At 41.9% G+C, this 27881-nt stretch overlaps 1 protein-coding gene across 5 annotated transcripts in view; it reads left to right on the forward strand.

Moving 5' to 3' along the window:
* The window catches only part of SORCS1 (sortilin related VPS10 domain containing receptor 1), a 575198-nt gene extending 551809 nt beyond the window's left edge, over nt 1–23389 (forward strand). The window contains exons 24-27 of one of the 5 annotated variants that reach the window (XM_070363590.1): nt 656–755; nt 18018–18123; nt 18248–18408; nt 23126–23389. In XM_070363590.1, coding sequence (XP_070219691.1) covers nt 656–755; nt 18018–18123; nt 18248–18408; nt 23126–23205 — 447 coding nt within the window. In that variant the 3' untranslated portion in view covers nt 23206–23389. Of the gene's footprint in view, nt 1–655; nt 756–18017; nt 18124–18247; nt 18409–18932; nt 19870–19913; nt 23072–23125 lie in introns of those variants that run through there. The other 4 variants (XM_005897015.2, XM_005897017.2, XM_070363589.1 and 1 more) reach the window with 4 other exon arrangements.
* Nucleotides 23390–27881: the final 4492 nt, after the last annotated feature.

Genomic DNA, 27881 nt, shown 5'->3' on the forward strand with positions numbered 1-27881 from the left:
TTAAGTTGTGGTTATGCTTTGTTTCAAATGTATAATTTATTATACATTTGAAATAAATACATACAGGGAAGCCTGGCCTGCTACGGTTCATGGGGGCTCTCAAAGAGTCCGACACGACTTAGCAACTGCACTACAACATCATAAGCTATTATTTTAGTAGAACAATATTTATCATCAACAAATACCCATGAACTACCTATTCTTGGAAAGTTGGGTAAGAGGAGGGAAGCAAAATAGGGAATAAGATGGAGTTTACTATCAAAAAGTAAAATAAATGGGTCTGAATCTCATCAGAACTTATAAATTCTACATATTTGCTTCTTTTAAGTCCTTGTGTATAACAAATGCACTCTCAAAGAAACCCAGGGTGATTTTTTAAAACTAATACCATGGTAATTTTTTAACCGTAGAAATGATCTGATTTCCTAATTGTTTGTCCTATTTTGTAGTAATTTGAATATAAAGTCAAGTCATGTTTAGAAAATAATTCTATCTGCATATTTTGGACTAAAAACTTAAAATCATATACAACTCACTTATATCACTCCCAGGTATAATATCAGGATGCCTTGATCAGCATGGTAAATATTGCTCAGCATGTTTGTATATCGTCGGTGTGACAACTTCAGTGGCACTCACTCTCTTTTCCTTTCAGATATCAGAACTGATGATTCACAAGCTCAACCAAAACTCTGTGCACTTTGAGCTGAAGCCGGGGGTCCAAGTCCTTGTCCATGCAGCCCACTTAACAGCAGGTCAGTGTTCCCATCCCTGGGTTCTGGCTAGTGGCTCTGGCAGAAGGGGATCCCAATTTGTTTCAGCAAAACAAGACTAACTGGTGTCACTGCTGATCAGAAATAGGGCTTCGTTCTTTGGAGGTTCTTTTGCTTGTCTTGTTTTTGTTTTGTTTTGTTTTTTGCCTTAATGGGGACCAGCAAGGTGAGAGAAAAAGTTGATTTTCCTGCCTGGTTCATGGCAAAAACCATCAGTGAATCACTTAAAATTCCCTCAAATAATAGCATATTTCATCTTACAGAAATCTTGAAAATAAAGTTAACTTTACAAATAATTTTTTTTTTCTGGTCTTTCTGTAAGACTTTATTTTTAAATCATTCATGCTATGAAGAATTTTCTTTCAGTTTGGGATAAAGAGGCACAATAGAAATAGCTGGGACTTAGAAGCTGTCCAGGGCCATAGCCAGGAGCTGAACCCCAGGCTTGTCAGTATCTTACAAATGAATGAATGTCACTGAATTTCTGTCTCTTCACTTGTACAAGATGATGGGGAAAATATTCTTCCTAAGGCCATATAGAAGTCTCAATAGTAATTCAGGTAGTTCCAAGTATATAGAAATAGATATTATTGTGCTATATTAATAATAAATTAACACCAGGTATTGGGTCCTTATTTTTGCAGAGTGCTATACTGGTGTTGCATAAAGGCCAGCAGGCAGTGGCCTTTGCCTTCAGAAGTATAATCTAGTTGTGGTGTTTCAGAGTTTGGTGGTGACCGTGGTGGTGGTACTTTGGGGTGGGGGAAGTGGGCAGTGGGGGGATCTCTGAACAAGTGAAATGCATAAATGCCTTTACAGAGAGGCAGTAGCACATTTCTGAGTGCCTGGACTTTGCAGTTTTGCAGCCAGACCATCGGTTTCGGTCTTGCTCCATCACTTTCTTAGTATATAGACTCTGAGAGGAGACTTCTCTACAGCATCTGGAACAATGCAATTGTGTGAGGGTCAAGTTAGTTTAGGTTACACACATAGGGTAATGCCTGGTGCAGAGTCAGGTGTTATTTTTCCTTTTATCCTTTTTTATTATTAACAATCAAAGTTTTATGAGAAACTTAAAGCAGTTGTAAATTGCAGCCAGTCAAAATGACACAGGAAAGCTTCATAGAGGAGGTGGTCTTTGGGTCAGACCTTGAAAATTGGATAGGATTGAACTGAAGAGATTATTCCAAGCATAATCTTGGAATAATCAGGGAAGGAACATGAAAGCCCTGAATAAGTAGAGACAAGGAGCAGGTTTTTCCAATTCCATTCTCTGGTTTCCTGGAGGTTCCTGGAGGTGTGCTTAGGTCTAGAAGAAGGCCAAGCAGGTTGGCCACTGGCCTCTTTTCTACTTGGATTCCATCTTTTTACTTTATTAGGATTTCATAAAATGTTTTTCCTTAGAAAAAAGAAAAAAATGCTGACTTAAAAAACAAACATGTAAAAGTCACTGTGCTAAGCACGGGACACGGAGGTGAAAGGTGGAAATATGCCAGGCTGAGCTATTTCTTCTTCCTGTGGTGGACTCTGGGAAGCCGTGGAGACCTAGGAGCAGAGATGTGACTGGTTCAGAGTCACTCGAGAAAGGTGACTCTTAGGAGCAAGGATGGAGTAGAGCCAGCTTGCTATGCTGCAGCAAATGGATATAGTCAGTTGCATCCATCAACAGACATTTACTGAGTTGCTGGCTACTCTGAGCCAAGAAGTGTTCTCAGCATGAGATAGAGCCTCTGCCTTCATGAAGATTCCATCAGTGGAGAAGGCTGGGCAGGTAACACATTGAAAGTGACACTTTACAAATCATACTGATGGTGAAAGGTACTGAAGAAAATAAGAAAATATAAGAGAGTAGAAAGGGACTTCCCCAGTGGCCCAATGGTAAAGTATCCGCCTGCCATGCAAGAGACACAGGTTTGATCCCTAGGCCGGAAAGATCCCCTCAAGTAGGAAATGGCAACCCACTCCAGTGTTCTTGCCTGGAGAATCCCCATGCACAGAGGAGTCTGACAGGCTACAGTCCGTGGGCGCGCAAAGAGTTGGGCATGACTGAGCACTCGCACAGAGAGTAGAAAACAATGGAGCACCTATGAGGGCAGCTTGTAAGCCTACGGCCTGAACAAACTGACCGCAGAGCGTTTGATGATCTTCTTGGCCGTTTCCTGCCAAGAAGATTGGCCTTTGATCTTTGGTGAGCAGTGGTGGCACATGGCAGTTACACATAGTTGGTTAAACTGGAAAACAAAGTCCAGAACCATCCCTTGTCATCAGCCCAGTGGCCAAGCCACTGACAGTTGTTATCATATCATTCTCCAAAGATGGTTTGATTAGTTTCCTAAAGTTGCATCTTACTTTATATATTAGTTAAGGATGCCTTTCTGTGATGACATCTGGGATCCAGAATTTAAAAAAAAAAAAAAAAAAATCCAGAAAGTGGCTAATGATCTGAAACTGCTTTGACCAGCGACTTGGCCTGGAAAATGGATGTAGCAAAGGCACCCATGGATCCGTAGTTCCATGGAGGAAAGAAAGGTCATTCCTGATAACCAGGAAAAAATAATTCCACTGGTCTAAGTTCCAGTTGGCAAAGAGTAATGCAAAGTTGGAAAGATGTAGAAAATTTATCCAATTAATATTCATGCTTCATCCTGTAGCTGGAGATCAGTACTCAGATCCCTCAGAGAAGGGGCTGGCAAAAGGGAGTGTATTACTGGGAACTTAGGTAAGCATGCTGAGATTAGAAGGACAGACCTCTGCAACATAGATGTGTATTCTGCAGGGTTGCCAAGGGAACAAAAGGAAACTGGAGTTTGAGGCAAAAGCCCGAACTTAGACTGGGCCATTTTGGAGAGAGTGAGAAAATTATCTGGCTTCCAGTCATCCAGGCTGTCCCAGGTTCTTCTGAAAGTATCTCTCATACACCTTTGACAGTGTAATTTGAAACCTGATTACCTGGCCTTTTGTGCTTCCTAGGATGGCCAGAGTGAACGTGTATGTGGGTAATCAGCTCCCGTTTGAAGAATAAAAGAAGAGACTGTCAAGGGCTGACATAGGAATTGAGTCTTGGAAATTTTCGCTGTATTGATTTTAGCCATGTTGTCATAATAGCGTTAGGACTGGCAGTTCCAAGGGACAGAGGTACAAAGTCGATTTCAGCCAGGCTTTCATATGCAAAAGGCAAGGCTTGTGTTAAGGCTGGCACTCTTCAATGACTGACAAGAAAGTAGAATATAGGAGTGATCAGTTTCATGTTGGAGATTGTTCCTAAGGTAACTCTACCTACCTGATTTTTTGTTTTTAACTGTTTGAACAGAGGGTAGATAGACTATGGTATCAAGGCAGTGGAGGGAATTCTCCTTTCACACATAGGAAATTTGGCATGTTGGGTAGGTGATCAGTTGGATGAGAGAGTTGCCACCATTTGTTTAAGTTGACATTAACACATCCATATTGGGATGGCTAGGAAGAGAAAGCAGAAAAATATCCCCTTTCTTGCCTGGGGGAAAGAAGACATGATGAGGAAGAGAATTTGATGCCGAACTTTCACCTAAGCTCCCTTCCCTTTCCTTTCATCCCCCTTACAGGCAGGAGAAAACAAAAATAAAATACAATCTCAAAAAAGGGAAGAAGGACCACTGCTTGCAACATTTCATGTCTCATAAGCAGGATTGCTAATACCTTCCCAGGGACCATTCCAGCACACCGCTGCATACCATTAATTGCTTAGCAGATGTTCAACAGCCTTCTTTTAAAAATATTTGAGCCAGAGTATATTGCTGGTGGGAGGGGCAATGCATAATTTGGTTTGTCTCCAAGGAAAAAGAACTGTCTCCATTCAGGAATTTACTAGCCTTGCTTTGTTTTTCAAATTCAGTTCCCTGTTTGCTTTTATGGGAACACAAGGTAAGCGTTTCCAGGTACCTGGATGTCATTAGAGACAGGATTTCGTTTGTTTCCCCCACATGTTCTGATTGGGAATTCATTAAATTTGGTATCTAAGTGAGCTAAACTTTGAATGCAGTCCTTGTTTTGTTTTTAGCTCTTCCCGTGCTTCTCAGTTTCTGTACAATTCCTCCTGGGGTCCTCACCGCTCGTGATAGCGGCGTTCCTGAAACTCTCTTGAAGTAAAGATTTCAGATTGTGTGAGAATAAGAAGGGATGAGGAGCTGTTATCAAGAAGTTTGAGAGAGGGCCATGCCTTGAGTGGCTGTCTTTGGCTCTTAGGACCCCGTGGCAGCTGGCGTCATGTTTAGCAGACAGAGGGAGTATGACTCAGCCAAGCTGGGGGCTAGATGGAAGCACTGGTGTTTTGATGGAAGTGTACTTTTGCTCATGGTATTCCCAATTGGAGCATTACTTCCCTTTCTCTAATTTTCTACATCGTTTAAGTGTCTTTCTATTTTAAGGCTCAGCTCAATGTTAACCTTTACATGTTGTTTTTCTGGAACCCTTTACCTGGATATCATCTATCCCTTGTCAGAACTCACATGGGTTTTTTTAAGCTCTGTCTGATCCTCATCCTCTCTCCTATTTAATTTCCTGAGGATACAGTTCACCATGTCCTTGTAGTGTCTCTATCATTGTATCTAGCACAGAAAATTGCATATATCATGTCTTCAGTAAATATTGCTTTTACAAATAATTAGAGATTTAATTAATTTATAAACTGTAGTTCAGTTCAGTCACTCAGTCATGTCTGACTCTTTGCAACCCCATGAACTGCAACACGCCAGGCTTCCCTGTCCATTACCAACTCCCGGAGCTTGCTCAGACTCATGTCCATTGAGTCAGTAATGCCATCCAACCATCTCATCCTCTGTCATCCCTTTCTCCTCCCACCTCCAAACTTTCCCAGCATCAGGTCTTTTCAAATGAGTCAGTTCTTCACATCAGGTAGCCGAAGTATTGGAGCTTCAGCTTCAGCATCAGTCCTTCCAGTGAATATTCAGAACTGATTTCCTTTAGGATGGACTGGCTGGATCTCCTTGCAGTCCAAGGGACTCTCAAGAATCTTATCCAACACCACAATTTAAAAGCATCAATTCTTCAGCACTTAGCTTTCTTTATAGTCCAACTCTCATATCCATACACAACTACTGAAAAAACCATAGCTTGGACTAAATGGACCTTTGTTAGCAAAGTAATGTCTCTGCTTTTTAATATGCTGTCTAGGTTGGTCATAACTTTTCTTCCAAGGAATAAGCGTCTTTTAATTTCCTGGCTGCAGTCACCATCTGCAGTGATTTGGGAGCCCCCCAAAATAAAGTCTGTCACTGTTTCCATTGTTTCCCCATCTATTTTCCATGAAGTGATGGGACCAGATGCCATGATCTTAGTTTTCTGAATGCTGAGTTTTAAGCCAGCTTTTTCTCTCTTCTCTTTCACTTTCATCAAGAGGCTCTTTAGATCTTCTTCACTTTCTGCCATAAGGGTGGTGTCATCTACATGTATGAGATTATTGATATTTCTCCTGCCAATCTGGATTCCAGCTTGTGCTTCATTCAGCCTGGCATTTCGCATGATGTACTCTGCATATAAGTTAAATAAGCAGGGTAACAAGATACAGCCTTTGACTAGGTGGATCACAACAAACTGGAAAATTCTTCAAGAGATGAGAATATCAGATCACCTTACCTGCCTCCTGAGAAATCTGTATGCATGTCAAGAAGCAACAGTTAGAACTGGACATAGAACAACAGACTGGTCCAAATCAGAAAAGGAGTGCAACAAGGCTGTATAACCTGTAGAGAGAGGTTCAAAACTCTCATCTTCTTGGTTATCCTTTGGATTCAGTGTGTTGGTCTATGAACCGGTCTCCATGACATGTTATAATGTGTGTGTGTGTGTTAGCCACTCAGTCATGTCTGATTTTGTGATCCCATGGAATATAGCTGTCCAGGCTCCTCTGTCCATGGAATTTTCCTGGCAAGAATACTAGAGTGGTTTGCCATTCCTTTCTCCAGGAGTCCTGTTTTAATACCTCTTACCCAATAATGGGGGAGCCTTGCCTTCATTTAAATAGTAAGCTTCCCAGGAAAACCCACCTCTGTGCTTTCCTTATGTCAGATATATTTTTTAAGACGTTTGATAGTTGTTGATATGTATGTTGTAGAAAATGGGTGAGTTGAAGGAAAATTGGAGCTCTATAAAGGAGAAGACCTAAAGACAATGGGAGAGGGACTGACAAGAGAGATGTTCCTGAAAGATACAGAAGCAAATTTAACTTATTGGCCATTATTTCACCAGAATAGTAAAATAAGGAGCAAAGCAAGCTCTGTCTCCCTTCATGACAGAGCTCGGGGTCTCAAACCTTAGATCACACTACACTTACCTGATCAAACAAACCATACCTTCTTCACATCTTTTGTAACGTCTCCCTTGAGTTCTCTCTTATCCATGTTTTTACCCTGGCCTTCTTTTTATTGATTGATTGACTGACTGATTTTCTCCTGTATTTTAAGAGCTATGATGTGTGATGTAGGGATGGTTTAGGGAGAGTTTTTCCAACAAGACTCACAGGAAGTCTTGGGATCTGCTGCAGAATATTTGATGCCTGTAGGTAATTACAGCAGAACAAGCCTGGGCTGTTAACAAAATATCCCTAAAATACCAATAGTTTTCTCATTGCTTCTGGTAACTTGGGATTTACTCAAGGGCACACAGTTCATTTCCAGTTTATCATCTTACTTCTCCACATGACTCTGTACCTCACTATGCAATGATTCCTTTAAAACTATGGTTTTTCCAGAGATATGAAATAAACCAGTACTCTTGCTCAATGTACACTGGCTTGATCTGGGGCCCAAATACTAGTTGCATGAAGCTTTCCTAATTTTAAATCAAGAGGATGAAAAGCATTGCATGTGGAAGATTCAATAAAAATGAGCCTTCATGCTGAATAGGAGTTCAGTCAAAGCAGAGAAAATAAACCTGCCAGATTGAGGGGCTATGCTGAGCAGAAGCAGAACAAAGTTAGGTTTATGTGTAAAGTGATCCATAGTATGACATGTGTGTGGCATTTAGATACATACCCTCAAATATTCCTAACTGGATATTAACTGAAGATATAATTATGAGCAGAGGAAAGAGAGAGGGATACAATTCACGGGAATTAAATGTGTCATTATTTGACGTGTCATTTATATTATACACTTTGTTCATCATCCATGCATAATGTGAGAAGACTCTCAGCAACACATGTTTAGTTTACTGTCGCAAAGTATGATACACATGATAAAGGAAAGAAGGGGCAGATAAATGGATTTTCTAAGACCATAGGCCAACAGCCAATAATCCTTTCTCATTTTACAAAGTATTTACCCACTTTACAAGGATTTTTCAACTCTAGTAGCAAGAGTTGGTCATTTATTTGATAGAGTTGGAAACCTAGAATCTCTTTTATAGTTGCCAAAGCAGATAACTGTCACGGTCATGTTGGTTTGGTGCTAGTGTTAGTCACTTAGTCATGTCTGACTCTTTGCGGCCCCCTGGACTGTAACCCACCTGGCTCCTCTGTCCATGGAATTTCCCAGGCAAGAATACTGGAGTGGGTTGCCATTCCTTTCTCCAGGGGATCTTTCTCCCAACCTTAGGATTGAACCCAGGTCTTCTGCATTGCAGGCATATTCTTTATGACACCAGAGAAGCAAGTGTCATAAAACAGACAAGAGGTGGTGCTGCTGGTTTAGTCACTAAGTCATGTCCAAGTCTTGTGACCCCGTGGACTGTAGCCTGCCCGGCTTCTCTGTCCGCAGGATTCTCCAGGCAAGAATACTAGAGTGGATTGCCATTTCCTTCTCCGAAACAGACAAGTAAAGAACCATAATAGGAAGCTGGGACTAGGAGGTGGGCACTCAGGTGAAGAGGCCAGGACCAGACCTCGCTTTAAACTGTGAGCTTTAGTTTATCACCTTTTAGTAGATTGCCAGGTGAAGGGAATCTGCTGACAGGTAATAAACTAAAGTTTTAATTGCTGATACAAACCTCTCATGCTACACCAAAGTCTGTAACTTTGTTCCTGTGAGGATCCATGGTCATAAATTAATTCAGCAATTATATTTGGGAATGGGGGTGGGGACAGGGGGCAGGGGATGGGGAGAAAGCAGCTTAAAAAACGTATTGTTTCTCTTTTGGTAGAAGAGATGAGGGCAGTGAGACTAGAAGTTAATGCCTCGGCAAGCAAAGGGAAACACTACATTTTATTTGAGGACACAGAGCCTTCACTAGATGAATTCATATTAAATGACAACCAACAGCACTTAGGGATTCCGTGCATTTCACAGGAGTTATTTATTGGATAAATAAACTAAACCTTGAGAGATGAGACTTCTGTACAGTGGGACTGGAAAAGCTGGTGCTAACTGGTTCACTCAAAACATTTGGGATAAATAGCTGCCTGTTCTGTGGCTAGAAAATCTCCTTCTAGCTTAGGGTAGGCAATCCCTGCTATTAAACAGTTGTTCTTTTATTCGGCTGTGCGTCATAGTTTCGGAGGAAGCTTCATCAAAGTTGAGCTTCCTCAGGCCTCGCTGCGCGTTCCTGGAATCAGAATCCCAGGGATCTTTGGGAATCTGCCTTTGTAACAGGTTCCCCAAGAGATGTTTATGCAGCCAGGCCTTTCACCAGTCTCAGCAGCTGCTCTTACAAGCATTCTGCAGACAGAAATCTATCTGCGTAACAAGGAAAGGTGCTCGTCTATCTCCAGCAATAAATCTGATTTACAACTCAAGGCATCCACTCAAAACAGAGGCATGCATTTAAAAAAAGGAAAAAAGGCCCTTGATATTAAGTGTAGGAAGAAATTAGTAATAAACATTAAAATCTAATTCCTTGACGTATTTGGAGCAAATTTAATTGGCCGAATGAGTAGACGACAGTGGGAGTAAGGGGAAAAAAATGAAACCTGCCTCTGAATGTGGGATAGACTCTATCCATAATCTAGATGGATGGTAAAGGCCAGCCAAGAGCTGTGGCTGTGAAGCAGTTGAAAAATGATTAAAGCGTGAACCAGAATGTTCGTGGCAGAACAGCCATGGGTTTTATGAAAGTTAAACAAGTGATATTATCTCGGTGTTGTTAATGTGCTAGTGTGAATAGAAAATGATATATCCACACCTCTCTGTATTTCTGCACATATTAGAGAATCAGCGTGCTTTTCCACTCTTAGCTTTGTGGTGGGGGTCACTGTTCTTCTGGGGTTTTGGATACTGATTGGAAAAAAAAAGGTAAAAGCTTAATATTTCTCAAAGCCTCAAATCTCAGGCTGAAATTTTTTAAAATGTAATACCACATAACTGCTCTCAACCCCTCCTATCTGTCTAGCAGCCGCCTTGTTTAAGCTATTATGTTTAGGAAGCCTGTCCTTTGTCAAGGGTATGTGTGGGTTTTTAATAAAACTGTTATCTTGTGTTATCTTAGCCTCCATGGTTGCTGCTGACTGGTTCAATTTCTTTTCAGGTGTAATAAAAAGATATTATCACAGAGATGTTAGAGAATTAATATTTCCCAGCTTCGCTTACTACCTCTGGATATGTTATGAGTCAATGTGGGAGGGGATAAGGTACTCAGAATTTCAGTCTAGGTCAAGATACATCATGAATTCTGCCTAACAGTTTACACTGAGGAAGACCCTTTCACTTGAAGGCAGAATTAGCATGAGTTCAGAAGCTTTAGAAAACACAGTATCACATAAGCCACATTGTTATACATGCAGATGTCCAATTGTGAAGTTGTGGAGCTCAGAACTGTAAAGTGAACTAGATGGTTACAATAACATTTTCCATTTAGGGATGAAATTAACACTAGTGGAATTCTTCCACAACCAATAAATTTATCTGTCTCTTTAGTCTCTGGTTGCCTTATGATCTACACGGTTATCATTTACGAGTCTTTGGTGAGTAAAGTCATGCTTGTAATACTTTTGCTTTCTTCTGTTTTTCCTCTCAAATATTTTTTTTTCCTCTACACATAATTAGGTTGTTTCACAGACATGTGGACCCAGTGGTTTTTGACAGTTATTAAGCTGTTATGGTATTATGATAAGTAATAACATGTGCTGAGATATTAAATATATCCCTTTCCCAAAGGTGACTAAATGACTGTGATACTTTCATAAATATGCCAGGGACCAGCAATGAAGTGGTTCATTAGCTTCGGAAGATTCATAAGCTTTTTTTTTTCCCTAAGATTTCCTGGGTCTATAGAAAGGCATGAATGACTATAGGTTAACTGCCCTGAAGATGTACCCAGAATCTCCTGGGCAGAGAATGGTCAGATGAACAGTTCGGCAACAGTACAATCATATATCAGGTTGGAAATAAGCCACCGTTAGGATGCAGGAGATGCAGTTCCCTTCAGGGAATGCCTTCCAGAGAAAATGGCGCAACCAAGGAAGATAGGAGAACACATACACAATACAGAGAATATACCAGAACCTAGGACGAGCTACCTTTTAGGCACTAAGTTTCTCATACTTGCAGGGACCAAGGTTGTCAGGCCATATCTGTTGTGTCTATATAAGATTTAGTAGCATTCCCTTTCATTCTCAAAGTGCCCTGGTTTAGAAAAGAACATTTATGGTCATCTTATTTATACCCAGGCACCCTGTCAGGAGGGACAAAAGTCCATACCAAGAATTGGATAATGTAGAGCCCAACAGTAAGAATTACTAATTGGATGTTCAACCCATTGAAATAAACGGGTTTTGAAGAGAGAAGTCAGTAAGCTATTGCTGTATAACAAACCACCCCCAACTTCAGTGGCTCAGCAGTAGCATTTATGATTGCATATGAGCCTGTGTGGCAGCTTGGTGGTTCTTCTGACTTTGTCTGTACTCACTGTGTGTATGCAGTTAGCTGCGCATTATTGGGTAGAGAGCTCTGCTGATCTTGACTGGGCTGCCCCGTGTTGGGGGTCAGCTGGCTGTAGGCTGGCCTGGAATAGCCTCAGTTGGGATAATTAAGCTCTGCTGCACGTGGTTTCTCATACCTCAGTGGGCTTCCCTGGGCTTGCTCTAACATGGCAGTGACAGGATTCCAAGAGAGAAAGCAAAAGTGTGTGAGACCTTGAAACTCACACTGGTACACCATCACTTGTGTTGCATTCTATTGCCAAATCAAGTCCAGTGCCAGCCCAGATTCAAGGGGGTGAGGAAATGAATTTCACCTTTTGGTAAGAGAAGCTTTGAATTCGAATAGCCTGCTGCTTGGGCACAGAAAGAAGTATAGAATTGATGCAGTAGTGCGATCAATCTACATGAGGCTGAGCACTCTCCTCAGGGAGATCTGAAATGCTTTTAGGTAGTTTAACTAAAATTAATTTAAAATTCTCCTGGAGTCATAACAGGATAGAGCTACTATTATGATTAGGTTTGGATTTGTTGACTTTGGTGTTCAGGTCACTCAGTCATGTCTGACTCTTTGCAACCCCATGGACTGCAGCATGCCAGGCTTCCCTATCCTTCAGTATCCTGGAATTTGTTCAAACTTATGTCCATTGAGTCAGTGATGCCATCCAACTATCTCATTGTCCCCTTCTCCCGCCTTCAATCTTTTTTAGCCTCAGGGTCTTTTCAAATGAGTCAGGTCTTTGCATCAGGTGGCCAAAGTATTGGAGCTTCAGATTCAGCATCAGTTCTTCCAATGAATATTCAGGATTGATTTCTTTTGGGATTGACTGGTTTGATCTCCTTGTAGTCCAAGGGACTCTGAAGAGTCTTCTCCAGCACCACAGTTCAAAAGCATCAATTCTTCAGTGCCCAGCCTTCTTTATGGTCCAACTCTCACATCCGTACATGACCACTGGAAAAACCATAGCTTTGACTAGATGGATCTTTGTTGGCAAAGTAATGTCTTTGCTTTTTAATACTGTATCTAGGTTTGTCATAGCTTTTCTTCCAAGGAGTAAGAGTCTTTCAATTTCATGGCTGAAGTCACCATCTGCAGTGATTTTGGAGCCCAAGAAAATAAAGTCTGTCACTGTTTCCATTGTTTCCCCATCTATTTGCCATGAAGTGATGGGACTGGATGCCATGATCTTAGTTTTTTGAATGTTGAGTTTAAAGTTAGCATTTTCATTCTCCTCTTTTACCTTCATCAAGAGGCTCTTTAATTCCTCTTCACTTTCTGCCATTAGGGTGATGTCCTTTGCATATATGAAGTTATTGATATTTCCCCTGTCAATGTCAATTCCAGCTTGTACTTCATCCTGCCCGGCATTTCTCATGATGTACTATGCAAAGAAGTTAAATATCCAGGGTGACAATATACAGCCTTGACATATTCCTTTCCCGATTTCCAACCAGTCCATTGTTCCATATCTGGCCCTAACTATTGCTTCTTGACCTGCATAGAGGTTTCTCAGGAGGCAGGTAAGATGGTCTGGTATCCCCATCTCTTGAAGAATTTTCCAGTTTGTTGTGATCCACACAGTCAAAGGCTTTAGTGTAGTCAATGAAGCAGAAATAGATGTTTTTCTGGAATTCTCTGGCTTTTTCTGTGATCCAGTGGATCTTGGTAATTTGATCTCTGGATTTTTCTAAATCCACCTTGTACATCTGAAAGTTCTTGGTTTAAACTACCGCTCAATTGCACTCAGTTCACATGCTAGCAAGGTAATACTCAAAATCCTCCAGGCTAGACTTCAACTGTATGTGACCTGAGAACTTCCAGGTTTGGATTTGAACTGGAAGGAAGGGCTGTTAGACAAATGAGGGTGCTCTGTCGTAAGGTTCCGTAAACCCTTCCTGTGATCTAGATAAACTTTCTCTGTTCCAGTCCCATACAACTTTAATTTCTGAAAAAGAGATTTCAGACCACATGTATTTTGTGATATTCAAGGCATGTAAGTAAAGGCTGGCTTAGGTCTGCTTTAGAGGCAAGAGAGGAAAAATCAATCAAAGTTTGGCGAACTTGAACTTGCTTTTGTAACTTCTTGACAGCACTAACTTCTGGATCAGAAATGCAATATGAGTTCAAAGTTCCAGGATCATAGAGCAGGTAGATTTCCCAGAAAGTCCCTTTGGTAGAATGAGTATCAGGACAGACCACAGTAAGGATATTTGCGGAGCTTCTCCAGGGTGATGCTGCCATGTTGTTGACTTTGAAACTGGAAAATAACCTAAAGGGGCAAGGCTGCAGCCAAGGGGATTAGTGATGCTCCGGATGAAGCATTCCCTGAAGCTTGTTGTGTGGACCCAGCTCGGCAAAGGGCATGTGCCCCAACGACTTTATGAACCCCTGTGATGAAGTCATGTGAGTTTCCTTCCTGTAGGACTGCTGCGAGCTTTCATATACTGAATCTCCAAGATGGGGAATGTCATATATACAGTTTCCCTAAATTATCTGGCCATGAACTCTAGTTATCTTTCAGGGCTTGTCCTCTATAGAGTACACTTTTAAGAAATAGAATAGCAATGATATAATGGTTTTAAAGTCATTGGGCATGTACCATCTGCCAGACACCATGTTAGTACTTTATAAATTCCATCTTATTTTATTCTCACAGCTTTCTAAAATAGGCACTAGTTTTATCTCCATTTTGCAGATGAGGAAACTGAGGTTAAGTTTAAGTCATTTAGTGTGTCGGCAAGTGGCCAAGTAAGAATCTGATTTCAAACAGGGACCGTATCAGTTATTTCACCCTAAACTTAAGTTTCTGAGTTCATTCTCCTCTCATATACTCAAGCCTCAAGCTGTGACCTTACTTACCACTCACTGTGTATGGATCACTTTTCACAAGAATTCTTGTTATTCCTGTAAGCATCACTATTATCATAATCAGTCCGGGTCCTCATGAATAGAATGTAATAATTCAGTGCATTTCTGCAGGATTGTAGAAACGACATGTACCAGCATCAGCCTTAGAACTGTCAAGTCACATGCTGTATTGCTATGTCCATGCTTTATGGTGTGTGTCAACTGTGGCAAATAAACCACTCAGCATTTGCCCCTTCTACCTTGCTTAGGCTGTAATTGGAGAGGGATTAATTTATGCTTATTGCAGACAGTAAGCTAAAGCTCATTTATCATGAGTGTTCATTCCTCAGCAAAACACATACAAATCCACCTAGTAATGTTGGGCAAACTGTGACACGCATCTGAGGTTGTGTGGAGTAGCAATAGTCCTGTTTACCTTCAGACACAGATCGGCAAGCAGGAGTCGCCACGAAACACAGAGGGCAGCAGTACTCAACCTCTCACTGCTGCTGCCTGCTTCCTGCCGCTGAGCAGTGACTCGCGATGCAAAGATGGCCGGGGGAGTGCATACATTTTAGACCTCGGGATACAGAAGCTCATTTTCCCAAAATAATGTGCGAATTTCTTAACATTGTTAATGCCGCCTACTTGTAAATGATGATTTGAGTGGGAATCATTTAGATTTGAAAGATTTCAGCTTGTGATGGGAGATAGAGGAGGAGGAAGGGGAGAGAAGGGACACAGAGTCCATTTGTGTGTTTGCTTTCTGTGTCAGTGAGAACCTGGCTGCAGCAATTTCTTCACTTTAGTTTTACATTTATTTCAAATGCCAGCCCTTTCAAGCAGCCTTAGTATTCTTCCTGGTTTCTCCATAACACTGATGTTCTGCTTGTTCTGAAAGGGCATTCAGCTGGGAATCAGAGGTTCAGCTAATACAGCTACTTGCCTTTACTCATCCTTATATTCCACAGCTTCTCCCTGGCCTCCCTTAATTCCCTGTCAAATGTGGGGTTTGCATTAGAAGATTGCCTTTAATTGCTTTCCAGTATTATTTCCAAAAGTGTTAGGATGGTATTGTGATAATGTCCAGAGAGAAATAGAGTGAAACTTTTATCTTTTAGAGTTACAGATGAAATTATATAATAGCTGAGATTTGCTTCAACATAACCCAGTGTTGGGGTTGTGGGCACTGGACAGGGTAGAAATAAAATAACATTGTCTTTGGGTTGATGGTTATTGAAGAGTGATGGATGCATGAGGGTTCATTCTCTATGTACAGTTATCACTGATAAATTGTTGTTTAGTTGCTAGGGTATATCTGACTCTTTTACAACCCTGCCGGGCTCTCTGTCTGTGCAGTTTCCCAGGCAAGAATGCTGGAGTGGGTTGCCATTTCCTTTTCCAGGGTATCTTCCTGACCCAGGGACTGAACCCATGTCTCCTGCACTGGCAGGCAGATTCTTTAACACTGAGCCACCAGGGAAGCCCACCACCCATAAATACACACATGCCTATGTATGTGCATATACATGTTATCAGAGTTTAAGAGTGTATGACCTAGGATTCTAATTGGTCCTTTGAAAACATAAGAATACTTTGACCTTGTCACTTGTTAATTTGCTTCATGTGCTTTACTTTTAGCCTTTAGCCCCATTCTCAGAAATATCTTTTAAAATTCCAGATATCTCCTGCTGAAATTAGCCCAGGGTTGAAGTATATAGAAAAGTGTGCATGTGTGTGTGTTTGTGAGAGACAGAGAGAAGAGGGACTTTAAGTCTTGGTTCTTCCATTTACTTGTCCTGAGTCCTTTGGAGCGACACTAACCAGGGAGGCCCTCACGGTTTCTGTCTGTTCAGTGGGGATCACTACCCTTCCCTCCACAGCGAAAGTCAGTTGCGGTAATGTCTATGACAGATGGAAGGTGTTCTTTACCCACTGACCTTCTACCCATCGTGATGTGAGTGCTCAAGTATTCCCGGACCCCTTTGCACTGCGTTTGCCTAAGTAAATGGAAGAGACCTTTATTTTTCAGTTTCGAGCCCAAAGCGCATTTGCCTTGGGTGTTCTGTTCAGTGAACACATCCTGTCTCCTCACACACACACTTCACAGCTTAAATGCTGCTTGACTTAGGGAGGAGAATCGGAGATGTAGCTTCATTTTAGCCCTTCCTAAAAGCTAATTCTATTAAAACAATAAACCTGTTTTCTGAGAAAGAGGGCTTGGTTTGTATTTTTCGCCAAAACTGGTATATGGAATTTCCAGTCATAGTTACTGCATGCCTGGGATGTAATCGTTGAATCACCAGACGGAGCAGAAGCAGCCTTGGGTCTTGTTTGAAACCATCAGCATTGCAGACACCTATCCTGAAGTTTTGTATCTGGGTGACCATAACATTGTGCTCTTGGCTCTCAACAGAAAAGAGCCACAGAAAACGGTGCTTAAAGGTCACCTGCATTCCTGGATATTGGGCTTTGCTTAAATTGACGGAAGGTAAAGGTCAGTGTCCAGGCTTCTGAGGGGTATGCGTGGTTTGCCTTTTATGCTGGAGCTATGCTATGTTTGCAAAATGTCAGTGTTCGAGAGGGTGAAAATTAATTGCTAAGTCATTAAAGTAGAGCAGGCTGACCCTGCGCTAGAGGAGGGGAGTTTGTAGGTGGAGAGAGATGCTCCCCAGAGCCGCACTCTAGGAGTGAGGTCAGGGAGGGAGAATCTTTCATGGATGCCAAGGCATCTGTTTAGTCCAAGAGAAGGACTCACTGTCTCTGAGAGACTGGCGCCTCCTGGCACGAGCTGTCTGGACTTTGGCAAGTTGCAGAGACGATGCCGGATTTCACATCTTTCCTCCCGCATCAGAGCAGCTGCCCTCGTAAAATATTCACTTAGCCATCAGTTTCCTATGTGTAAAAAATATAAGCAACCAGTTCTCTCACATGACAACTGCTGGGATAGGAGTGAGAGGGGTTGGATAATTCATGAATGTATTCCTGCTGGTAGTGTTTCTGGTTTTCTGCATTACTTGGGGGGAAAAGCTTGCATTCAGAATATAGACAAATTTAACAGTCATATTGTAAATATTGATTCAAAGCAATAATAGCAGTAGCAATAAAAGCTAAGACTCATAAAGGGCTTACTATGTGCCTAGCAATGTTATCCATGCTCTATGTACATCAATTCATTTAATCCTCACAAAAACCCAATGAGACATGTACTTTTATTTTCAGCTCCCCCAATCAGGCATGGGAAGGTGAAGTAACTTGCCCAGCAACTAACAACCAGCCTGTGGTAGGGCAGGCCTTGGACCTAAGCAGGCCGGCTCCACAGTCTGTGCTTAAAATCGTTCCACTGTACTTCTTGAACAGGCCAGTTGGAGCGTTCTGGGGCCTGGGACAGGCTCAGATGCACCCACGTGTCCGGCCATGTGAGGTACATCGTGCGTGCACCTCCCCCGCGGCACTGCGGGATGCACCGTGCCTCCGTGTGAACACCCCAAGCCTGTCACAGAGTCACGCCCCCCCCCGCCCGCCGGTGACCGTGCCTTGCTTTTCTCCCCAGCTCCGCTGGTGGATCTCACTCCAACCCACAGTGGCTCTGCCATGCTGATGCTGCTGTCCGTGGTGTTTGTGGGGCTGGCGGTGTTCGTCATCTACAAGTTCAAAAGGTGGGTGTCCCCCTCCACAATCTCCCTCCTTCCCTCCTCCTTCTCCCCGACAGGTTCAGAAGCCTTTGTGGCCGTGATGTACACGTCCCGTGCACAGCAGTGATGGTTTCTGTTAATGTTTTAGGAAGATCCCGGGGATTAATGTTTATGCCCAGATGCAGAATGAAAAAGAACAAGAGATGGTCAGTCGAGTCAGTCACCCTGAAAGCAGGCCCTATGTCCCTCAGACTGAACTCAGGCGGCCTGGCCAGCTGATAGATGAGAAGGTGGAGTCCCAGCTCATAGGTAAATGATTCCTGGTAGCCCTCAGCTCTTCAGCCTGAGTAGTCAATGGCTGGCTCTCTCTCTAACCCTTCTCTGGCTTGACGTAACCACTTTCTATGCTCTAACATCCCTGAGAGAAACAGCTAAGATGCCTCTTTCCCCGCTTCCTTCCTTTATAAAAGAGAGAGAGAGAGAAAAAAAAAAAGTTTTCTCGCTCTTATCTAGTTTTTTCTCTTCTGAGTTTATTCCTTTTTTGCAAAAACGCTTGCTGAAACACTGGGCTTCAAGTGTTCATGGGCAAAGAGCAGAGTATGTGCTCTAACAGTATATGAGAAGGACAGAGCTCAGAGGCTAGAGCTGCTGATCCTAGAGGGCTGGGAAGGTTTTGGGAGCCAGGGTTTATAATGACCAGAGCAAGCCATGGCACCCCCACCTGGAGACAGTTCCAAGGATGGCAGACTGCTCCAGAACACAAGTAGAAGAAAGACTGATCACCCTGTTTTGTTTTTTTTTTAATCTAGCTTTAATCTAAAATTGTCCCCCAGGAAACATGGAACCTAAGAATTCTGAGGACAAGAGCCATCAAGTTGGCAGGACATGTCAGGAGTGAAGTTTCCTGGAGAGAGCACTGGAGGGTTAGATTGTCCTAGAGCAGCTGGCAGATTTCTTCCTCCTTTTCACCTGTGCCCTACCAGAAGTCTTAAAGTGGATTTCAACATAATTCAGTAGGGCTCATGCTGCCTGGAAAGAAACCATGGGAATCCAACAGCTAGGTGTAGAAAGTCTCAGGGTAATTGCTATATTCTACTATTTATTGTAGAGGAAATTTCCCAGGAAATTAGGTAAATCCGTGAAGCCACCATTGTGATCCATTTCTCTCCTAGTCTCCTCCTGTGTGGTGGCCATAGAGTTGAAGCTGTAAATGTTCCCATTTAGACCCTGCATTGCTGACTCTGATGGATACATTGTTATATAAGCATTCATGCTTTACTTCAATGTGATAATGCCAAACCACCTAGAAGGTCCTTAGCTAGGACTGTTAATCTGAAACCTGGAAAAGAAAGAGAAAAAAGTGCTTAGAGGGAAACAGCATCCTCTCTTTAAACTAGTCTGGGAAAGTTCTGTGCCTATATTAAGGGGAAATTTAAATGTGCTGCCTGGCTTGTATGGGAGGTAATGATAAAACAGCCTCCACATCTGGTGTCCAGTTTTCACAGCATGCTTCCTTTTATTTGAGGAGACAAGGTGATAAATGAGTAATTGCTTTGGGTTAAAAAGAAAAAGGTTTTTGGTCTTCAAGTCCGGAGAAGTTCACCCTATTTATTTCTAAAACTTCTAAGTGCATTTTTGTGGGTCGTTTGGTTTTCAATCCCATTTCCACCGGGTGTGAAGCATAGGCAGTGTTTGCTTTATTAAAGTAGCAGCCCCTCCTTCACCAGGAAGAGCTCCCAGCGCGTTGCAACGTGTCTGACACCTTTCCATTTCCAGTGTCATTAAATGAGTAAGTGTTACACGTTTTCTCTTAGGAGAGTAGCTTTACCCTCCCCTCCCTCCCCTTCTACTCAACCTGGTGACTCATCTCTCCGATTGCAAAGAGCAAGACACGCCACTCCACCTTCAACGCCAAAGCGGGGATCGGCTGGGGCTCAATTTGCCATTTAAGGAAAACCCCCAAAGGCTACAGGCGACCTGCTGATCAGGAAAGAATTTCGCTCTTGTCAAGTGCATCCTTCTCCATGACCACTAACTTTGTGTTTTGTTTTGTTTTTTTCCCTTTGTTGTTCTGTTTCCTATCTTGCCAGGAAGTATTTCCATAGTTGCTGAGAATCAAAGCACAAAAGAAATCCCTACCTATGTAAATGTTTGACTGGAGGACGCCAGTAAAAACAAAAACAGACAAATAAAATAAAAACAGTCAAAATCCAAACAGACAAACAAACACTCACTGCATCGGGACTTTTTAATTCTTCAGACACAACAAGGGTTTTTAGCTTTAAGCCTGTGCATGTGGACAGTACCTTGAGAACATGCTTGGAGGGGCAGTGTACAGGTGCTCTATTTTAATGGAAAAAACACTCCCCTCCCCCTTTCTTCTTCTCTCTCTTTTTTCTGATCGGTCGTGTTTGTAGAAAATTCCTAACATATATAGGCCAAGGAGATCTGCATGTATTTTTGGAAATATTCTTGGCTCTAGATTTAACAGCTCTTTTAGCACTATAGGCTGATGGGTGGATTAGCCACCCCGGCTCTTTTCACAAGACACAAAGACATGCACAGGAGTTCAAAACCCTGAGCTGTTTCTCTGTTCCACTTTCCTTGTTGCTATTTTCCCCTTCTAAGTTATCTTGGGGAGCTCTGTTGGCTGACAGCGGTCACAAGGTGGCCTTCTCCATTCTGAGTGGCCATAGGGACAAAGAAGCAACTTCAGGCTCCATGGATGCAGGCAGAATAGGGAAGGAAGGAAGGAAGGAAGGCAGGCAGGGGGCAAGTGTGTCAAAAGTGGACCTGGGTTTCCCGTTTCCCCTTCCAATCATGACGACCTCTCCTCTAGCTTTCCCTACTCCTGCCCTGTGTAGGAAACAGAATCCCAGTTTACCCGCATTCTGTCCTTCCCGTTTGTCTTCTCTCCACGTGTGGTCACGATCTGTCGATGCCTTTGTATCTCTTCCTTCCAGTCCCCAACTCACCCTACAACAGCTCCTGCCTTTTCTTCCCAAACACGTTGCTAGATTCTGGACTTTCATCCTGATGTTCCTTAAAAACTGACCTCGCCTCTGCCAACCCTGCCTCCACCACCCAAAGTTTCTGATCTCTGTGTCAGCTTTGCACATGTCCACGCATGCAGCCTCCATATACGTCCTGCCCTGCAGGGTCAGCTTCATGGTTTGTTTGTTTGTTTTTTTTGTCTCCTCCTGTAGAACCTGCCTTTTCTAAGTATCCTTGCCTTTCCCCACCTGGAAACACATAATGTGTGTGAAAGAGTTGAGAGATGCAAAGCAAGTCAAACCTGGCCCATGTATCTTAGAAAAGAAAGTGTTCGAATGAATGGTGGTTTTTCCTCACAGCTTAACAAATATCTCCTGCAGTCAGATTCCAGAAGATTCTTGTGAGAAATGTTCTGCATGTGTTACTGTGTGGCAGGGCAATTTCCTCCTGTGATGGTTGCTATTACCCAGTATTTCTTCTTTTACAGTAGAGTGAAATTATTTGTAAAATAAAACCGATGTTAAACAGAAGAAGAACCTAGTTAATGGATTTAATGTTTAAGAGTGTCAAAAAGTCTAAGCATATATGGAGGTCTTGCCATATTGGGATGGGATTGTGATTATGTCGGATGACCCTAGACTTCTACATGTGTGCTCTTTGCTCTGTGAGTCTCATAGTATCAGCAAAGGACAATTTAATAAGTGTAAAGGGGTGGAGTCAGCAGACTCAGCCAGATTGGCTCAACGCAGGAAGAAATCCCCGTTCTCCCAGGGCCAGCAGCCTTTGGAGTATTATGGATTGGATAAAGCCCACTCTAAAATATAAGAGAAAGGACAATGGCAGTGTCCTAGAGATCCTGATGACCCCTGCCTTTGTGTAGCTCAAGTAGGGAGGAGTAGCAAATCTTCATTCAGAAGTTAATCAAGCAGAAGTGTTGATGGTTGAAGATGCTTGGTATGAATCTGGGAAACAGATTGTGCCTGAGGCCGCCATCTATTTGTAGAACTCAATTGATCCCCAACCTGCCAGGCTTCCTATCCCATAGGAAACATTTTCACTGATCCTCTTCGATTGGAGCCTCCCAAATTTAATCTGGAAGACAGTGTTTGGAAACCAAAAGAGGCTCATTCACAACAGAACAGGGAGTCATCAGAGTTGCAGTTCAATTAATTTTAATTGGAAAACTGAAAAAGGGAATAATACTCAATCTAGCACAGTGCCTTGCTTAGAATAGGTATTAAGAAAATTAATGTTGGAAGAATTAGTGTTGGAAGAATAAATGAATACACGAGAAGACATAGAGAAGAATGGGATTGCAAGTCCTCATCTAAAACAGAGGTGGAGATGAGATGACTGGCATTTTGGGAAGTGATCACAGATGGCCAGTTCTAGATTCAGCATCTCCAAGGTCCTCATGTTCCTCTCCTTAGAGCTCCCTCCCACCTAGAGGAGACTGGTGAGGCAAAGTATTTTGCTCAGAGGGGATCTTATTGTTCATATGATCTAGCTCCATGGTTCTCAAAGTGTGGTACCCAGAGACCAGCAGTATCAGCATCACCTCAGACTTGTTAGAAATCCAGATTTTATGTCCCCTTAACATCAGACCTACTGAATTAGAAACTGCAGAGTTGGGGCCCAGAAGACTGTTTTTACAAGCTCTTCAAGTGGTTCTGAGATACTCTAAAGTTTGAGAACCATGATGGGAGGCCACACCAGCTCAATCCCGAAGAGAAGGTAGTGATGAGAGCCTGCCAATGGGAGGGACCCAAGTGCCTACCTACTCACTAACAGCAGGTACAAACACACTGAGGAGTTTGGTGGGCTCAAGGCCAGAGGAATGGGTGGGGAGGGATGGATGGGAAAGGCAAGATTCAGGGCAAACTGCGAATCTGATGTTGAAACATTTTCCAAAATCCCGGAGGGCAAACTGTGCATGCTCCACTCTGAACTGCCCAACCCAGGTTTCCTCCTTTGCCTTATTTTTAATTGGATTCACTCTCCAAAATGCAGAGTTTGCTTTGCTTTTTTTCAGAAGTTCCAAACAGCAACTTTGAGAGCAATGGGGTGCTTGGCAGCTGTTCTGTGTTTTCCAGGATTCCAACTGAGCATTGAAATTCCCTCATTTGCCAACTTATTTTTATAGGAAGCCAATTAAAAAAAAAAAAAAAAAGAAAGTTTTCTTATAGTATTGGAACTACTTCTAATTTTAAAATGACTTTTTTGATGTATTTTTTGTTAAATACTATGTAGTGTAATGTATAATTGCTCTTGTTTATTGCTTTTACAATCATATTTATTAAACGGATAATGTCTCTAAAATCTATGCCTCAAGGTATTTCTTTTATTCCAAACCTCGGTGTTCAGTCCAGATATAGAAGCGCTAAATCTATAGGGTTTCATAAAGGCTAAATGCATGAGAGTTTAGGAAGCACCACAGGTTTGAGGGCTTTGCGTTTGGGGGGCTTTGGATTTTGCTGTTGAAGTAGGATATGTAGTCTACTGCCTGAATGCTACCCGCATTTCAGTTGACTGTATAATGTCTGTTGGTTTACTATTGCTTTCTTCTATGTAAAAATCACCCTAAGCTGGTTACATTGGAATGAGTACCATTCTTACTTTTTGTTCTTTTAAAATGAGCAATTATTGACATGGAACAAATTCATTCAAATTTGTTCAGAAGCTTGTAGTTACTGAAGGACCAAACCTGCATGGAATGGACTGAAATGTGGGGAGAGGGAAGGGCTCAAATGCTACAGTAATTATGGCTTTGCTACAGGAATCAGGACAATGGAGTTTTCCTCCCACCTCCAGCAGCTGTGTGACCTTGAGCAGAGCTTTAGTGTCCTCATGTGGATAATTTGAGGGAAAAGGACACCTCCCAGAACTGTATTCTGAGTGGGCGAGTCCTATCCAAGAGTTCCAAATAGCTGACTTAAACTTGGTGGAAAATAAAGAAGTGGACTGGATCCAAATCCTTTTGGCCCTGTGGCGTGTTTTCTCTGTCAACGATTTGTACTTGTGTTTCGCTGAAACATTTGTGCAGACACAAAGCCCTCCAAAGCCTTTTCGAAGACCTGCCAGGCTCAGGATGGCATTGCCTCATTAGAACGGTCTCAGCATGTATGGGAATTTCTGTTGTTTTTCAGGTTAGCTTTCATCTTTCCTTTAACACAGACTAAACTTTCCTTCTGACCCCTCATTGTTTTCCAGGCCTATACTGTTTTTCTCCATCAGCAGCAACTTAGCTCCTGTGTCACTGAGGGTGAAAGTGAAAGTCGCTCAGTCATGTCCGACTCTTTGTGACCCCATGGACAGTCCATGGAATTCTCCAGACCAGAATACTGGAGTGGGTAGCCTTTCCCTTCTCCAGGGGATCTTCTCAACCCAGGGATTGAACCCAGGTCTCCCGTATTGCAGGCAGATTCTTTACCCGCTGAGCTAGAATTCATAGTGTGTCACTGAGGGTACAGCCAGTCAAACAAAAGTCATCCCTGGAGATTTCAGACAGAGAGGATTTAATACAGGAAATTTGTTGCTTGTGTAACTGAAGAGCCAGGATGCCAAATAGGGGAAGGTGAAGCAACTCCAAGATAAACATCAACAGGAAGCCTCTATCTTCCCTGGGCTGGAAAAACAAAGAGATCCTCAGAGCCCGGGACCCAGGACCACCAGATGGAAGCTGAAGTCATGGAGGACGTGTCTGGAAGAAACTGCAGCCACGGAGGAGACACAGCCTTTGTCAGCACTGCGGCCCCAGCAGAGGGGAGGGAGTGGGGGAGCTTGCCCTAGGCCTCCCGTCTCCCGCCAGTGTTTCCCACTAGCTCAACCCAGCCACACACAAGGCAGTGGGCAGTGGAGGCTGGAAAATAGATTTCTGAGTTACTAAGTAGAAAAAGGAGGAGTGGGAAGTGGACTTGAGAAACACAGATGGATAATTGGCACAGCGCTTGTTTCAAGTTCTGCCCACTTCAACAAATCTCCTTCCACCCAAAGGTGCTTACTAAATAGTCAGTGCTCCTTTCTCTGTGCCGTTCTTTCACGTATTAGCCTTTAAACAACACATATTTAAAATGTGGCATTATGTTTATGTATGTCCTTTTATACCTTTCTCACCAAGTTCTATGCTCATTTAGGGGAGAATCTTCTATTTCTCACTTCACCCCTTCAGCCTGTAGCTGACAGCACTGCACATCACCATTAGGGGGCACTAGATAAATGTTTGCTGAAACAGCCTTGGAATTTTTCAGTTTGGTGTTGCACGTCCATTTCATGTAGCAAAGACCTCTGAGATGCCCTCCTGGGTCAGACTCCCCTACCCAGATAGCACCTCCAATTACACGTTCAGTTGGTGTTTGTCAAGCATCAACAATCCTTGCCCTTCGTCTCTGATACCACTCAAGCTGTTGTATTCAGGGAGCTATCCTTACGTATTTAAGAGAAATAATTGCAGTTTAGGGAAAAAAAAACAAAACAAAACACCTCCCTAGAACGTGGCATGAAAAAAAAAGGCCTAAGTCTGGTTTCTGAACCCTTATGTAATTTGTTTTCTATTTCTTAGGGGTTAATAGTATTTTGGAAAAGTGTTAGGCTCCCTCTTTCACAATGGAGGCATCCCAAATTAATTCCAGATGATCATATGTAAGGAAATAGCTGTTATAATTTTCATGTTAAACACACAAAAAAGGATCTTTGGTTTACAAAATACAAATAATCATTAATCCATTGTGGTGCAGACTTTTTAAGTACTTATAATACAGCTGTGAACAAAGCTGATAATATGTCTGCCTTCATGGGGATATATTCTAACAGGGAGAAATAAGAAAAATTAATATAACATGTATGATGCTATCCTCTATATAATTTAGAGAGATTTATAAGTAAATAAACAGGGAGCAGAGTGACTGTGGATGGGAGAGGAGGAAGTTGGTCCCCAGCTTCTCTGAGATCTGAAAGCTGAAAAGGAACTAGTCATTCAGAGAGATATACAATGGTCGTTAAATGGTTAAGAAATACACAAATATAACACTTATCTTAAAGAGGACCTGACATTTGCTTGTGAAAGTGGTCACTGGAGTACTGATAGCTTGTGGTATTTTAAAGGTGTAGAAGGAGTGATCAGAAATCCAGTAGAAGATTGTGCTGCCAAATGGATGGCACGGCTCTTAACACAAGAGGCAGATGGAGGCCGCGGGTAGGTGTGTATATGTTAAACGCAGTTTGGATATACTGATAAAAGGAAGAAGTCTCACTTGACAGCAAAGGGGAAAGGTAAGAAATACACCAGTTCTCCTTTCCTCCCCCTCAGCATTAGCCTAAGGACTTCTGCTGTGGAGACCGGCAGCCACCTCACCCTGCAGACCTTAGAACATCACCCACTTTCTAGCAGCCACAACCGATATTTAGAAATATGATTTTGGCCCCAAGAATGTTTAGTTGTGGTCAAAACTCTTTGTTAAAGAAGATGATAGTATGAAAAAGTATGATTGTTGCTGTTGTTTAGTCTTTCAGTCATGTCCAACTCTTTGTGACCCCATGGACTTCAGCACGCCAGGTTTCTCTGTCTTTCACCATGCCCTAGAGTTTACTCAAACTCATGTCCATTGACTCAGTGATGTTGACTCATTGACTCATCCTCTGTTGCCCCCTTCTCCTCTTGCCCTCAATCATTCCCAGCATCAGGGTCTTTTCCAATGACTCAGCTCTTTGCATCAGATGGCCAAAGTACTGGAGCTTCAGCTTCAGTATCAGTCCTTCCAGTGAATATTCAGGGTTGATTTCCTTTAGGATTGACTGGTTTGATCTCCTTGCAGTCCAAGGGACTCTCAAAAGTTTTTTCCAACACCACAGTCCGAAAGCATCAATTCTTGAGTTATCTAGATAATAAACACACTCTGTGAACAATAATATTTCAAAAGATGCATCTGGAGAGGTCCTGATGAAAGCTTTCTGCCCATGTAAACATTAAAAAGAACTCAGTAGACAGTATTTTTAAATAAACTATTTAACAATAATCATAATGTATACCTATATAATAAAATGTTTCAGTAAAATTGTTTTTTCTAAAAAATATTTAATAGCCTGAGAAAATTCTCAGGCAACGTTAAGAGAAAGCAGAATTTAAGACTTCGTGTAGTATGAAAATAGCTTCTACAAAAAATAAGTAGGGGCAGACCATCAGATTGACATATAGTAACACTGGTTATTTCTAACTTGTAAAATGCCAGGTTTTTAAAAATTCTCCTACATCTATATATATTTGCTATTTTTTCTAAAATGAACATATGTTACTTATATGGTCAGAAAAATACTATTTTAAATAAAATGCATAAGAAGTATAGAACAGATCTAAAATATTTATTATACTAATTATGTAATTATTATGACTAGTTCTATATATAATATAATATGTAAAGTTTATAGAAAAGTTCAAAATTGTTGGCAATATATACATAAATATCTTTAGTAAATTAAAAATAACTTCTCTAGGTAAAAAATACTTTTTGTTTCATTTTTGTCAATTTATATTGAGATGAAAACATTTTGCTGTTATGGTACTTGCAGTTTAATTCAGAAAATTTCAAATGTTTAAAATTTTTAAACTGTATAACATGCTGTGTGTGTGTATATATATATATGTATGTATGTATTATACATGTATATACACACAAATGAACATGATTAATAAAATGTTACAGTATAAATATAATGTAAATATGTGCATTATTCAGATATGTGCACATGCATGTAGAAATAATTAACAAGGGAAATAATTAACATGAGTTTTTTTT

Source organism: Bos mutus, chromosome 26, assembly GCF_027580195.1.
Source record: "Bos mutus isolate GX-2022 chromosome 26, NWIPB_WYAK_1.1, whole genome shotgun sequence".
Taxonomy (NCBI): domain Eukaryota; kingdom Metazoa; phylum Chordata; class Mammalia; order Artiodactyla; family Bovidae; genus Bos; species Bos mutus.